This window comes from Anomaloglossus baeobatrachus, chromosome 3 (genome assembly GCF_048569485.1).
Source record: "Anomaloglossus baeobatrachus isolate aAnoBae1 chromosome 3, aAnoBae1.hap1, whole genome shotgun sequence".
NCBI classification, from domain to species: Eukaryota; Metazoa; Chordata; class Amphibia; order Anura; family Aromobatidae; genus Anomaloglossus; species Anomaloglossus baeobatrachus.
Window position 1 is genome coordinate 134,936,595 of NC_134355.1, and position 16,001 is coordinate 134,952,595.

At 49.2% G+C, this 16,001-nt stretch overlaps 1 protein-coding gene across 3 annotated transcripts in view; it reads left to right on the plus strand.

The window, feature by feature from the left end:
- The window catches only part of LOC142296184 (heterogeneous nuclear ribonucleoprotein L-like), a 180,344-nt gene that overhangs the window by 74,382 nt on the left and 89,961 nt on the right, over window positions 1-16,001 (plus strand). For all 3 annotated transcript variants that reach the window (XM_075339486.1, XM_075339487.1, XM_075339484.1), the window contains exon 8: window positions 10,520-10,576. In XM_075339486.1, coding sequence (XP_075195601.1) covers window positions 10,520-10,576 — 57 coding nt within the window. The remainder of the gene's footprint in view (window positions 1-10,519; window positions 10,577-16,001) is intronic.

The window sequence follows — 16,001 nt, forward strand, 5'->3', positions numbered from 1 at the left end:
AGGAGGCACACATCCACACATGCATTCTCATCTGATTTTGATTTTTGGAAAGAGTTTGAAGAAAAGCGGGTCCAATCCTGGACTCCCAGCATGTCCCTTCTCACCCCACTGTGTCGGCGGTGTTGTTAAGGTTGATTTCAAGGCTGGAGCCTTACATGCCGTGCTCCTTCACCATCCCTCGGGCTCTGGCTTGAAGTGGGAGCCAGCACGGTTCTCCCTGCCTTGCAGGAGACCGGTCTCCATCCGCAGCCCTTTCAGGATCCTGCCGGACGGAGCACTCATCCCTCAGGGACCTGGCCCTGCGTCTCACAAGCTAAGTATCTGAGACGTTATTATCGGGGGTCCCTTGTACTTTATTGTTGGGGAGAGTGTGCTGTGTATCTATTGTGACATTTCCGGCCGGTTCTCTGGTTTTCACCTGAGAACCGCGCCGATGGTGCCTGCTCGCCGGCCGCATCGTTAAATTTAGGCCCCGGCTTCGCCTGAGGCCTAGTTTCGTTTTCACTGCCCCTGCATGCCAATCATGCAGAGGGACAGTGCGGCTCCGCCCAGCGACCGTTCGGCACAGGGGAGGGACACTCCTCTCTGAGGTAATATTCCCTCCCCTGTATATCTCCTTGGCCCTCCGGATCCCGCTCTTAGATTAGGCCCCGCCCCCTCTCCTCGCTCCGGCGCCATTTTATCAGCGTTCTTATGCATGTCTGCATAACCACATTGTGACAGCGATCGGCGCTGGCCATCTCACTGGGGTCCGGGCTGTGGGATCTGGAGGGCACAGAGATGTCCCAATGTCAAACGGTCTGGCAAGCCACAACCTCCGGTTGTGGACCTGCTTATATACTCTGCGTATATACTCTGCTGGGGGTCATTCTGCCTCAGAGCCCCCACTTCAGCAGCATGTCTCACACGAGGAGCAAGGCTGTACTTAATATGCACTGCATGTAGGCTCGTACTGCCTGTATTGAGCACATAACCACATTGTGATGCCTGCTCTAACATGGTGTTGTCTCAGCCTGGAGGCTCATCCCCAGTGGTCCCTCCGGCTGCTCCGGCTCCGGTGGCTGAACCCCCGGCTTGGGTAGAATCCTTCTTTCCAGGGAACAGATGTCCCGGACACTGCTGAGCATGCATCAGCCCCCTCCTCAGGGCGCTTCTGCTGCTACGGCTCGCTCAGCAAAGCTCACAGAGGATTCTTCATCTGGCTCAGACCCCGTCCTCCTAAAATGGAGATGCAGGGTCCCCTCTCCTTCCTCGTCCCGCGGCTCTGATTCACGAGCTGACTCGCAGGACAAGGAGGATGCCTTTACTGGGGGCTCGGATGCTGCCTCCATGTACCCCATTCATCTGTCCGAAAGTGACGCAGATGCTAGTGATTTGATTGCGTCCATTAATTTTGTTCTGGACCTCAATCCACCTGTATCAGGGGAGCACCCCTCTCTGGCAGAAAAGCATCAGTATTCCTTGCCTAAGTGAACAAGGAGTGTGTTCTTTAACCACTCCAGTTTTCAGGCCACTGTGACCAAGCCCAGAGCCTGTCCTGACAGACGCTTCCCAAAGCGTGGTTCTGATGACCGTTTTCTGTTTCCACCAGAGGTGGTCAAGGAGTGGGCTCATTCACCACAGGTAGACCCTCCGGTGTCTAGACTCGCAGCCCGGAAAGTTGTATCAGTGGCTGATGGCAACTCTCTTAAGGATTCCAACCGCCATCTGTATATGAGGCGGCAGGGGCCTCATGCTCCCCATCTTTTGCAGCAGTGTGGGCTTTCAAAGCCATCTCTGCTTCTCTAGAGGAGATGCATTCCCTCACCAGGGACTCTATGCCCGAGATGGTTGCCTTAACTTCCAGGCTTCAGCCTTTTCATCCTATGCCATGTCTGCCATGCTGGAGGCTCCGCACTGCGGTGGCTTCGGCCAATTCTCTCGCTATCCACAGGATCTTGTAGCTTCGAGAGTGGAAGGCAGACGCTTCTTTAAAGAAGTACCTTGCTGGGCTCCCATTTTCTGGGCCCAGGCTGTTCGGCGAACAACTGGATGAAATTATTCAGGAAGCTACTGGCGGGAAGAGTACTTCCATGCCACAAACTAAATCCATCCAGTGCAGGACCAGTCGAGGTTTCGTTCCTTTCGTTCCTCCATCTGGTCGTTCTCTAAGCCCTCGGCCTCGTCCACTAACTCAGCCAAGGACCAAAAACCCAACTGGCGCACGAAGCCGCGTCCTCAGAAGACGCAGGAGCTGCTGCCACTAAGGCAGCCTCCTCTTGACTATCTGGCCGCGCCAGCAACGTCCTTGGTCGGTGGCAGGCTCTCCCGCCTGGCGACATGTGGTTTCAACACGTCTCCGATCAGTGGGTGCGGAATATCATCTCCCACGGCTACAGGATAGAATTCTATCCAGCCCGCCAAACAGATTTTTTCTGTCAACTCCCCCCTGCTCCAAGGCCGCCGCCTTCTCACAGGCCGTGGCATCCTCGCAGGCCAACGGAGTAATTGTACCGGTTCCCGCCTGGGAACGGTTCAGAGGTTTCTACTCAAATCTCTTCCTAGTCCCCTAAAGGGACGGTTCCTTCCGGCCCATCCTGGATCTCAGGCTTCTCAACAAGCATGTTCAGGTGCGGCTTTTTCGCATGGAGTCTCTGCGATCAGTCATTGCCTCAATGACCAAGGAGATTCCTTGCATCCTCGACATCAGAGATGTCTATCTGCATGTGCCAATTGCAGTTTCATACCAGCGTTGGCTACGTTTTGCAATCAGAGAGGAACATTTCCGATTCGTGGCTCTTCCCTTCGGGTTAGCCACGGTCCCTCGAGTATTCATCAGGGTCATGGCAGCTGTGGTTGCGGTTCTGCACCTCCAAGGGTTGGCATCCCTTTTCCTGGACGGCCTTCTAGTCAAGGCTTCATCCAGTGCAGACCGTCAGCGGAGTGCTTCGCTCACTCTCGCCACTCTAGTCCAATTCGGGTGGCTTGTCTTTTCCCAAGTCCACTCTGACTCCGACCCAAAATCTCACGTACCTAGGGATGCAATTCGAGACTCTGAAGGCACTTGTGAAGCTGCCCTTAGTAAAACAGCAGTCCCTTCTCTAGCGGTGCGCTCTTTGCTGAGGCCCCGCCGTCATTCCATCAGGCACCTAATGCAGGTTCTGGGTCAGATGGTGGCGTCAATGGAAGCGGTTCCCTTGCCCAGTTCCATCTGCGTCCTCTGCAGCTGGACATTCTCCGCTGTTGGGACAGACTTCCTCCTTGCACTGGTTAGTGGCTCTGTCGCCACAGACCAGGGGCTCCCTCCAGTGGTGGCTTCGGCCCCTCTCTCTTCAGGGACGCTCCTTCCTGGCCCCGTCCTGGGTGATCCTCACCACGGATGCCAGTCTATCCGGCTGGGGAGCGGTATATCTCCACCACAGAGCGCAGGGCACTTGGACTCCGTCCGAATCAGCCCTCTCGATCAATGTGCTGGAAATCAGAGTTGTGCTTCTAGCTCTCTTGGCCTTTCACCAAGTTGGCGGGCAAGCACATTCGAGTCCAGTCAGACAACGCCACTGCGGTTGCCTACATCAACCATCAGGGCGTGACACTCAGCCGCCTGGCAACGTTGGAGGTTCAACGCATCCTTCAGTGGACGGAGGATTCCAGGTCCACCACATCCGCAATCCACAACCCAGGCGTGGAAAACTGGGAGGCATATTATCTCAGCCGTCAAATCGTGGACAGCGGCGAGTGGGCTCTGCACCCGGCAGTGTTTCCGTCAATCTGCCGCACTTGGGGCACTGAAGTGGATCTTCGCTCCCACGATCCTCAGGCCTTGGCAGCAGAAGCGCTGGTTCAAGATTGGTCCCAGTTTCGTCTGTCTTTTGTGTTTCCCCCTCTAGCTCTTGCCCAGAGTCCTGCGCAAGATCAGAATGGAGGGCCGTCGGGTCATTCTCATTGCTCCAGACTGGCCCAGGCGAGCTTGGTACCCTGACCTGCTCCATCTGTCCGTTGAGGTGCTGTGGCATCTCCCGGACCGTCCAGACCTTCTCTCACAAGGTCCGTCTTTCCGCCAGAATTCTGCGGCTCTCAGATTGACGGCGTGGCTCTTGAGTCCTGGATCTTGATGACTTCTGGTATCCCTCCTGAAGTCATCTCCACTATGACTCGGGCTCGGAAGTATTCCTTCCCCAAAATCTATCACAGGACCTGGAGAATTTTCCTGTCCTGGTGTCACCCTTCCGGCCATGCTTCTTGGCCTTTTTCCTTGCCGACTCTCCTGTCCCTTCTACAGTCCGGTCTGCAGCTAGGACTAACCCTCAAGGGACCGGTCTCGGCTCTGCCTGTGTTGTTCCAGCGGCGTATCGCCCGGCTGGCTCAGGTGCGCTCCTTCATACAGGGCGCATCTCACATCATGCCGCCTTCCGGCGGTCTTTGGATCCCTGGGACCTTAATCTGGTCCTCACGGCTTCCAGAAACCCCCTTTTGAGCCTCTTAGGAAGGTTTCTTTGTCTCGTCTTTCACAGAAAGTGGTCTTTCTGGTGGCCATAACTTCCCTCGGGAGAGTCTCTGATTTGGCTGCACTCTCTTCGGAGTCACCTTTTTTGGTTTTTCATCAAAACAAGGTGGTTCTCCGTCCGACTCCGGACTTCCTCCCTAAGGTGGTTTCCCCTTCCACCTTAACCAGGACATTTCCCTGCCTTCCTTTTGTCCGGCTCCTGTTCATCGCTTTGAAAAAGCGTTGCATATGCTGGATCTGGTGCAGGCGCTCCGGATCTATGTGTCTCGCACCGCTGTTCTTAGGCGGTGCACCTCTCTTTTTGTGCTGACCACAGGTCGGCGTAAGGGCCTCTCTGCTTCTAAGCCGACCCTAGCTTGTTGGATTGGGTCGGCCATTTCCGATGCCTACCAGTGTACTTGAGTGCCTCCCCCGCCGGGGATCAAGGCACACTCGACCAGAGCTGTCGGTGCCTCTTGGGTTTCAGGCACCAGGCTACGGCTCAGCAGGTATGTCAGACTGCCACTTGGACTAGTCTGCATGCCTTTTCGTAGCACTACCAAGTGCATGCTCATGCTTCGGCAGATGCGAGCTTGGGCAGACGCACCCTTCAGGCGGCTGTCGCCCATTTGCGAAGTTAGGTCTCGCCTACTTCTCAGTTTTCTGTTTATTCCCACCCATGGACAGCTTTGAGACGTCCCATGGTCTGGGTCTCCCATAGGAACGATGAAGAAAAAGAGAATTTTGTTTACTTACCGTAAATTCTTTTTCTTATAGTTCCGTAATGGGAGACCCAGCACCCTCCCTGTTGGCAGTTCCTTGTTCCGCGTGTTATCACCGGCTGTTGTTGTAAACAGAGGCTCCGGTTGTTCCGGTTCTTGCTCTACAGTTAGGTCCAGAAATATTTGGACAGTGACACAATTTTCGCGAGTTGGGCTCTGCATGCCACCACATTGGATTTGAATTGAAACCTCTACAACAGAATTCAAGTGCAGATTGTAACGTTTAATTTGAAGGTTTGAACAAAAATATCTGATAGAAATTGTAGGAATTGTACACATTTCTTTACAAACACTCCACATTTTAGGAGGTCAAAAGTAATTGGACAAATAAACCAAACCCAAAAAAAAAATTTTTATTTTCAATATTTTGTTGCGAATCCTTTGGAGGCAATCACTGCCTTAAGTCTGGAACCCATGGACATCACCAAACGCTGGGTTTCCTCCTTCTTAATGCTTTGCCAGGCCTTTACAGCCGCACCCTTCAGGTCTTGCTTGTTTGTGGGTCTTTCCGTCTTAAGTCTGGATTTGAGCAAGTGAAATGCATGCTCAATTGGATTAAGATCTGGTGATTGACTTGGCCATTGCAGAATGTTCCACTTTTTTGCACTCATGAACTCCTGGGTAGTTTTGGCTGTATGCTTGGGGTCATTGTCCATCTGTACTATGAAGCGCCGTCCGATCAACTTTGCGGCATTTGGCCGAATCTGGGCTGAATGTATATCCCGATACACTTCAGAATTCATCCGGCTACTCTTGTCTGCTGTTATGTCATCAATAAACACAAGTGACCCAGTGCCATTGAAAGTCATGCATGCCCATGCCATCACGTTGCCTCCACCATGTTTTACAGAGGATGTGGTGTGCCTTGGATCATGTGCCGTTCCCTTTCTTCTCCAAACTTTTTTCTTCCCATCATTCTGGTACAGGTTGATCTTGGTCTCATCTGTCCATAGAATACTTTTCCAGAACTGAGCTGGCTTCATGAGGTGTTTTTCAGCAAATTTAACTCTGGCCTGTTTATTTTTGGAATTGATGAATGGTTTGCATCTAGATGTGAACCCTTTGTATTTACTTTCATGGAGTCTTCTCTTTACTGTTGACTTAGAGACAGATACACCTACTTCACTGAGAGTGTTCTGGACTTCAGTTGATGTTGTGAACGGGTTCTTCTTCACCAAAGAAAGTATGCGGCGATCATCCACCACTGTTGTCATCCGTGGACGCCCAGGCCTTTTTGAGTTCCCAAGCTCACCAGTCAATTCCTTTTTTCTCAGAATGTACCCGACTGTTGATTTTGCTACTCCAAGCATGTCTGCTATCTCTCTGATGGATTTTTTCTTTTTTTTCAGCCTCAGGATGTTCTGCTTCACCTCAATTGAGAGTTCCTTAGACCGCATGTTGTCTGGTCACAGCAACAGCTTCCAAATGCAAAACCACACACCTGTAATCAACCCCAGACCTTTTAACTACTTCATTGATTACAGGTTAACGAGGGAGACGCCTTCAGAGTTAATTGCAGCCCTTAGAGTCCCTTGTCCAATTACTTTTGGTCCCTTGAAAAAGAGGAGGCTATGCATTACAGAGCTATGATTCCTAAACCCTTTCTCCGATTTGGATGTGAAAACTCTCATATTGCAGCTGGGAGTGTGCACTTTCAGCCCATATTATATATATATAATTGTATTTCTGAACATGTTTTTGTAAACAGCTAAAATAACAAAACTTGTGTCACTGTCCAAATATTTCTGGACCTAACTGTATCTCTACTTGTGGGTGGCTACTCTCCTTCAGCTTTTGCACTAAACTGGCTATATTTGGTTATACAGGGGGTGTATATGCTCGGAGGGAGGAGCTACACTTTTTAGTGTAGTACTTTGTGTGTCCTCCGGAGGCAGAAGCTATACACCCCATGGTCTGGGTCTCCCATTACGGAACTATAAGAAAAAGAATTTACGGTAAGTAAACAAAATTCTCTTTTTTACTTTTATTTTTCTTGTTAAATCCTGATGTTTTCACTAAACAGAAGTAACAGTCTGTGGAATGACTTTTTTGCTCTCTCCACACCATGGGGATACCAAATGCCAACTTTTCACGTGTTCCTTTGGTCCATATCCGTAAACTCTCGACACACTGCTTGCACACTATGTGAGGGGCCCATGGCTTATCTTGATCACCGAGTTTTACTTCAAAATATGCAAAATATGCTTGTTTGACAAATGCACTGATGTTTGCCCTTTGAACTAAAATGGTGAAAACACCACAAATATAGCAGAAGGAGTCAGGGTGGCTTAGGCATTTACGACGAGAGGAAGAAAGAGCAGACATGATCTGAAACAAAGGAAATATGTACATAAGTAAATAAAACACTGAGATGGAAAGTTACAAGCTTTGAAAACTAACAAAGAAAAAAATCATAAAAGATATATAAATTACAACTAAGCGCCCAATGTAAAGAGAAAAGCTATCACAAATCCTATTTATTCCTACTATGATACATTTTTTGTGTAAAGATATTGATAATTATGACGTATTGGGAGCTGCACACACCTCTCACCACACTGTCTCAGTTGTGACTACTCTTACAAGTTGCCACGTAGCTCTATATGAGTCGAATTGTACTCAGATAACAAGTCTTATTACAGAAATCAGTGCAATTGTGCTTCTATGGCAGGTAAGTTGAGGAGGAAAAACTTGACGTGATAGAAAAAAACTGACTACATTTTTGGAATCAGCATGCCAATTTTAGTATAAATCAGCTCAAAATCCTAACTCAACAGAATGTTTTTTTTCAAATTGTTCCCCAGTGTTATCTATTATCTATATTATTTATTGCTGTTAAAGCATTAAAAAACGCAGGGACAAACCTGCAAAAAAAACAAAGCACCCAAAACGCTGTAAAAACGCATGCGTTTTTCTATGCGTTATTGGTGCTGTTTTTTTAATGCAGGTGCGCTAATTCTTCACTCATGAAATTTCTTGAGAAAAATCCTTTTTCTAGTACGCACAGGGCCTTATTGCTTGCTGGACCCATGGGTGTCAGCTTTTATCTGGGAGAGTGGTAGTACAAACAGAAAACAAACCAAGGCTAGTTTATTAAGACATGAGTGCTCTAACTGTGTAACATATAATTTGCTGAAAATGAGTCTCCACACTAATCTTCTAAATCGGTGGTGATGGATTGTTTGCCTTAGTATGGGATACATCCTTAGTGACCTAATGCACATCTGTTAAATCTTTTTTTTTTTTTTAGTTTAGCCTATTTTTGTAAATGAGTGCATTGATGTAAGGTTTTCTAAAAAAAGGAAAGATTTTTATTTTTTTTTGTTAATCATTTAAAAAAATAAAAGAAAAAACCCAAATGCATAGGGGTAAAAAAAAAAATGTGTGGGCTACCACTGCATTTTCTATTGCTAGCTAAGGGTAACCCAAGCAGCTAATGGATGTTAACCACCACTGCTTGGTGTTCTCTTCGCTGGCAATGGAAAAACTTTTTAAGTTTTTTTTTTTTTTTTTTTTTGTGTTTTTTGGGGGTTTTTTGTTCCCCCCCCCCCAAAAAAAAAAAAAAAAGACGTGGGCTTCGCAATATTTTTGTATGCTAGCCAGGTACAGCAGGCAGGAATGGGTTGCTCCCAGCTGTCAATTTTTACCCAGCTGGGAACCAAAAATATAGGTAAGCCCTTTTTTTAATTTCATAAATCTCATGAAATAAAAAAAAAAAAAAAAAAAAAGACGTGGGCTTCGCCCAATTTTTGTATCCAGCCAGGTACAACTAGGCAGCTGGGGATTGGAATCCGCAGAGCAGGTTGGCCCAAGCTTTCTGGGCCCTCCGCTGCGAATTGCAGTACGCAGCCGCCCCAGAAAATGGCGCTTTAATAGAAGCGCCATCTTCTGGCGCTGTATCCAACTCTTCCAGCAGCCCTGGTGCCGGGTGGCATGCTGGGTAACAAGGGGTTAATGCCAGCTTTGTTTTACCAGCTGGTATTAAGCCTGAGATTCTTAATGTCAGGCCAAGTTTGACCCAGTCATTAAGAATCTCCAATAAAGGGTTAAATAAAAAGACACCACAGAGAAAAAATACTTTATTATAAATAAATACACAGACACACTTAGGGATTCCATCTTTATTACTCCCTCTCACCCCTCCATGATCCTGGTCTTCTTTTTGTTTTTTTCTACCCCTGCAGCTCTGCTATATCACACAGCACAGGGAGGAAGAATGCTGCTCCTCCGCGTGCTGTGTAAATCGAGCAGAGGCTGCGGCGGATTGGTAGGCGGTGACGGCACCGCTGCCACCATTGCCATAGTAACCTACTGAGCGGGGTACTACAGCAACCATGATCTCTGATCAGCTGATTCCCGGCGCCGCTATGCAGCGGCTCCAGCATAAGCGGCGCCGGTAAACAGGGAGTTAACTCCTGCGGCTCATACAGGAGCAATTGCATAGCGGCCCCGGTAATCAGGTGATCGGAGATCACCGATGCTATAGTAAGCCGCTTGATAGGTTACTATGGCAGCGGTGACGTTGCGTCTCCTAGTACCTACACTACCTACACACTAAATCTGTCCCTAGCTCAGCAGCACCTCCCCCTACATTAGCTGACTGTGGATCATACTGCAGAGCACAGCGCCGTCAGCTGTCATATAGAGCTGATGACGCTGTGTGGCCAGCCATTCACTGTAATGCCACAGACATGTTGGTTGTGGCATTACAGTGTGTGACAGCCAATCCCTGCATGTCGGCTGACTTTGTAAACAGCGCACACATGTAGGGAGGGGAGCCGAGCATCTCGCCAGTACTCAGAGCTCGCCGAGTATACCAAGCACTGAGCTACTCGGGCGAGCATGGTCGCTCATCCCTACTTGCTATATGTTGTCTGGAGTGTGTGTCGTTCTGCCCTGACGCACGTTTGTGAGTGTTACCGGGGACGGCGTTACTCAGCAATTGCAAAGGATGCCGCCAGCAGCAGATCGAGATGATTTGCATGCCCAATTACATTGAGCGTGGCAGAACATTCCTCAGACATTTAATAACCCCATTGACATCACGCCATGGCACGTACGTGCATGTATTTTTGTATGTGTGGTTTACACTATACTGAATGAAGCAAGATGTTTTGAAAATATTTCCATTTTTCATTATTTGCATATCATTAACATGTCTATCCATCGTGTGAATTCCTTAATTCTAGAACTTTTCCTTCTTGGTGTTGCAATTTCAATGTTGAGGGGTATATTTTTATGGTGTATCTTTATCATTGATATTTTACTCTTTCAGACCAGGGAAATGGATACCAGGGACAACCATTTCAAGGAAACCAACAACAGTTTCACAGTACGCTTTCTTTATTTACATCTAATCCATTGAAGTTATGTAATGAGACGGACTATGTAGTTTAGTAAAAGTTTGAAGAGAGCACGTTGCCACATTTGTATGTTTGAAGATATTCTGAGCAAAAAACATCTGATCAGCGGTTACTTTCAGCTGAATGAGCCTTGGGACATTGCTTTACAGAGCATTCTACACATATGCAATGTTTCTTTATCGCTTCATTGGGGGACACAGGATACCATGGGTGTATGCTTGTTGCCACTAGGAGGCTAACACTATGCAAAAAAAAAAAAGGTTAGCTCCTCCCCACCAGTATGCACCCACCAACTGGCATTCAAAACTTCAGTTTAAGCTTTGTGTCCTTAGGAGACGGACACAAGGTTTGTATTGTTAAGTGTTAGTATACTTTTCCCTTTATCTTTTATACACCTCTTGTCGGGCGACAGGGTGTAGTGGTTCACTCTGTTTCTCACCTAGACCGGTTGCACAGTGTGGGGTCCGTCCGCCACTTAGTTTCCTTCCGTGTCTGTCTGGCAGGACCCCAGCCCCTCCAACACAGACGAGACTTTGAGGCACATCTGCATACGGAGAAAGGGACCGTCCATCGAGACGACCATGGCAAAGGCGGCGGGTCCTGCCCCCCTCCCCAACTTTCGCTCCTGAGCCTGATTGTGGGGTAGGAGAACGAAGATGGTACCTAGGAAGGAGAGAGATTCCGAAATACAAAAACGAAAGATTACTAACCCCCAATAGTATAAACCTAAGGGGCTAAGAGCAGCCCCAAGTGTCCGCCTCCTACGGACACTAAGCGTAAACTGAAGTTCTGAACGCAAGTTGGTGGGTGTATACTGCTGGGGAGGAGCTAACCTTTTTTTTTTGCATAATGTCAGCCTCCTAGTGGCAGCAAGCATACACCCATGGTGTCCTGTGTCCCCCAGTGAAGGCTCCAAGAAAGAGATTTTACTGTGAGCACCCAAAATCTTCCTTTTTTTTTTTTTTTCCCTCCCCAGTAATTTATGTAACATCCTATGTGTAAGTATTAAAAAGGTTCTCCAAGAATGAGATAAAATGGAGTCCTTAATATCATCTACACTTTAGCCCCACCTAGTCGCTTCTCAGTACAGGATGCCTACTGAAGATCTACAACTCCCAAGACCTGAGACTCAACCGACTAACTGTATCACACATACCCCTTTGGTGGCCAGCAGCATGGCTGCTATATGTGAAAAAATGTTTTAACCCATATTATGCTCAGCGAGAAGACTTCACCCAACTGCAATTCACATAAACATTCAGAAGGATGAAGCTGCGGATGACCCTCTTTGTGCTCTGAAGAGGTATTTTCAATACATATGAGATAAGAGCTTTCATCTGACAGGTGTGTGTGTGTGATACAGCACTTGTCATTTGACACACAGGTCTTTGAATTTGTATGTCTTCAGTCTCTAGCTCAATCAGATATGTGACTAGGATGGGCTGCAGTTTGAATTATATCAGTGATCACATGCCATCTGATTCTTAAAGAACCCCTTTAAGGATATGTGCCCACATAGCAGATTTGTGTGCAAATTTTCTGCACACAAAACTACCGTATTTTTCGCTTTATAAGACGCACTTTTGTTCCCCCAAATTTTGGGGTAAAGTAGGGGGTGCGTCTTATAATCCGAATATACAGATTATATACTTCAGGGTCCAGGGGAGGTGGGGGCAGCTCTGGAACGGTGCTGGAGGCTGGTGAGCTGGTTAAGGCTGCAGCGGGAGATCTCCTGTTCCCGCTTATATAATATGCACTGCCGCTGTCCATCACCGTGGTGCTGAAACCGCACCATGGTGACTGGCTCAGGGATCGGCGCATATTATACTGTATGTGCCTGTGCTCCTCTTTGATGGCACATGCCCCCCTGTGTTAGATATGGCCCCCTAGAAATAGCATCAATTGGATTTGATGTTATTTCTATTCTTGGTGGTCCTGAAGAAGGGGGCAGATGCTCCGGAAACGCGTCGACCTGTATGACAATAAAGTGACATTGATCTGAACATCTGTATAAGTGATCTATTGGCGCGGCAATTGAACACCTTTCTCCTTCGCTTTCTGTTATCTGCCGTTTGGGTGGCTGCAGCCTTGGATCGACATTTAATGCGTTTATAGTAGTTGTGACTCTCACAACTGCAATTGGTGAGTATATTGACTCCCCCCTCCCTACCCCACACATATTGGGGTAAGACCCTATTTGCGCTTGTTTTTCCACAGCCTTTCTTCTCATAGTTGAATAAAAAAACTTTTTACTTACCTCCTCCAGCGTGGCTCCCCGGTGTCTCCCTCCTGCCGCTGTGATCATGCACGCCGAGATGTCACTCTGCTGTGCCTGCCGATCACATGACCGGCACCGAGAACCACGAAGGGAGACATGCGGGAGGACAGTGCTGGAGAAGGTAAGATAAGAGTTTATTTTACTAAAAGCAGCAGCCTGGGGGCTATATCAAACATAGGGTGATGTGTGCCATCCATAGGGGGCCATGGGCAGCAATAGCGGGCCGTGTGCCAGCCACAGGGGGCCATGGGAAGCAATAGGGGCCGTGTGCCAGACACAGGGGGCAATGGGCAGCAATAGGGGCCGTGTGCCAGCCACAGGGGACGTAAACCAGCAATAGGGGACGTGTGCCAGCACAAGAGGCCTATATTCAATATAAGGGGGCCATATCCAGATTAAGGGGGCTATGAGGGACATATACCCTATATGATTTGTTAGACGAACACTGGCATTACAAGACGGACCCCATTTATTAAAAAAAAAATTCTCTTTTCCTTCTCCAAATTTGGGGGTGCGTCTTAATCAGGTGCGTCTTATAAAGCGAAAAATACGGTACATGTTTTGGTAGGAAAAAGCAGCAGAAAAAAAACAACTTTTTTTTATCGCAATTTGCATGTTTTTTTCTTTGTCGCTCCTAATTGGGAGACCCAGACAATTGGGGTGTATAGCTACTGCCTCCGGAGGCCACACAAAGTATTACACTAAAAAGTGTAAGGCCCCTCCCCTTCTGGCTATACACCCCCCCGTGGGATCACGGGCTCCTCAGTTTTATGCTTTGTGCGAAGGAGGTCAGACATCCACGCATAGCTCCACTGTTTAGTCAGCAGCAGCTGCTGACTATGTCGGATGGAAGAAAAGAGGGCCCATACTAGGGCCCCCAGCATGCTCCCTTCTCACCCCACTTTCTGTCGGCGGTGTTTGTTAAGGTTGAGGTACCCATTGCGGGTACGGAGGCTGGAGCCCACATGCTGATTCCTTCCCCATCCCCATTAGGGCTCTGGGTGAAGTGGGACTTTACCGGTCTCCAGGCACTGAGACCGTGCTCCTTCCACAGCCCCCGGAGAATCGGCTGGATATGGAGCTGAGTATCGTCAGGGACAGGGCCCTGCTTCGTTAAGGTACTCTGTGTCCCCGGGCATACCGCGCGCACACCGCAGCATGCTGGGCGTGTTAGTGCGCCGGGGACATCAGCGCTGCTGCGCTTGTGCCATTCCTCACTACAGCGCTGCTGAGTGAGTAGACTTAGTACGAACGGCCGCGCCGGCCGCTGGGGTCAGTTTTCACTGCGACGCGGCTGGGACTTGTGGTGCGCCGGGGACTTCCGCGCTAGCCGTGCATGTATGACGGCCGCGCTTATTACTACAGTCCCCGGCTTTTGCGGCCTAGTTCGTTTCGTTCCCGCCCCCAGACCTGCCAGTCAGGGGGAGGGCGGGACGCTGTACAGACCATCAGCGCTGAGGGCTGGAGTCTGCTTTACATACTCCAGCCCTCACACTGGGCACAGTGGGACGCCAGTTTCCCGCACTTTGTTTGTGGCACGCCCACGGTCCGCCCCTCCTCACAGGACGCCGGCAGCCATTCCTGTCTGCACGCTGAGCTGGAGAGGGGAGACTGGGAGACCCAGACACGGGATTCTGCGACCTCACACCCGCTTTTCAGCGGGCGGTAAGCAGCCCTCAAGGGCTCACCCCCACTTGTGCCGAAGTGTACTTTGTATTTTTGTGCTTGCATGCTATACATTACACTGTACGGTCGCTGGTGACTCTCTGCTATATACCCTCCTAGGTTACTCAAGGCAGACAACAGCATGTCGTCCGCAAAAAGCAAACGTGCCAAGGCACAGACTTTATATGCTGCTTGTACCGCATGTGGGGCTGCTCTACCGGCAGGTTCCACTGACCCCCATTGTGTGCAGTGCTCGGCCCCTGTGGCACTTGCTCAGCCGGGGCCGCTGCTAGAGGTGACCCAGGGAGAACCACCTGTGAATGCTGTCCAGGTGACAGGGACGGAGTTTGCAGTTTTTGCTGACAGATTGTCTATGACTATGTCTAAAATTCTTGAAACATTGCAGTCTAGACCAGTAACTCAGACCATGGGCACTGTTGAATCATTGCTCCCTGGTCCCCCTCAGCTGGAACACTCCCGAGCTCAGGAGGTGTCGCATGCACCCCAGGGTGACGACTCTGACTCGGACGACAGTCCCAGACGGCCTAAGCGGGCTCGCTATGAGCGGCCCTCAACTTCATCACACTGGTCAGGGTCCCAGCTGGACGACTCTCTGTGTGATGAGGCGGATGAGGCTGATCAGGATTCTGATCCTGGGACCGTTCTCAATCTGGATACACCTGATGGTGACGCCATAGTGAATGATCTTATAGCGTCCATCAATAGAATGTTAGATATTTCTCCACCAGCTCCTCCTGCGGAGGAGTCAGCCTCACAGCAGGAGAAATTCCATTTCAGGTATCCCAAGCGTAAATTGAGCACTTTTCTGGACCACTCTGACTTTAGAGAAGCTATCCAGAAACACCACGCTTATCCAGATAAGCGTTTCTCCAAACGGCTTAAAGATACACGATATCCTTTTCCCCCTGACGTGGTCAAGGGCTGGACCCAGTGTCCCAAGGTGGACCCTCCAATCTCCAGGCTTGCAGCTAGATCCTTAGTTGCAGTGGAAGATGGGGCGGCACTTAAAGATGCCACTGACAGACAGATGGAGCTCTGGTTGAAATCCATCTATGAAGCTATTGGAGCGTCGTTGGCGCCAGCATTCGCAGCCGTATGGGCACTCCAAGCTATTTCAGCTGGGCTTACACAGGTCGACACGGTCACACGTACATCTGCTCCGCAGGTGGCGCCCTTGACCTCTCAAATGTCTGCTTTCGCGTCTTACGCGATTAATGCTGTCCTAGACTCTACGAGCCGTACGGCAGTGGCGTCTGCCAACTCCGTGGTTTTACGTAGAGCCTTGTGGTTGAGAGAATGGAAGGCAGATTCTGCTTCCAAGAAGTGCTTAACCAGTTTGCCTTTTTCTCGTGACCGACTGTTTGGTGAGCGTTTGGATGAAATCATTAAACACTCCAAGGGTAAGGATTCATCCTTACCTCAACCCAGAC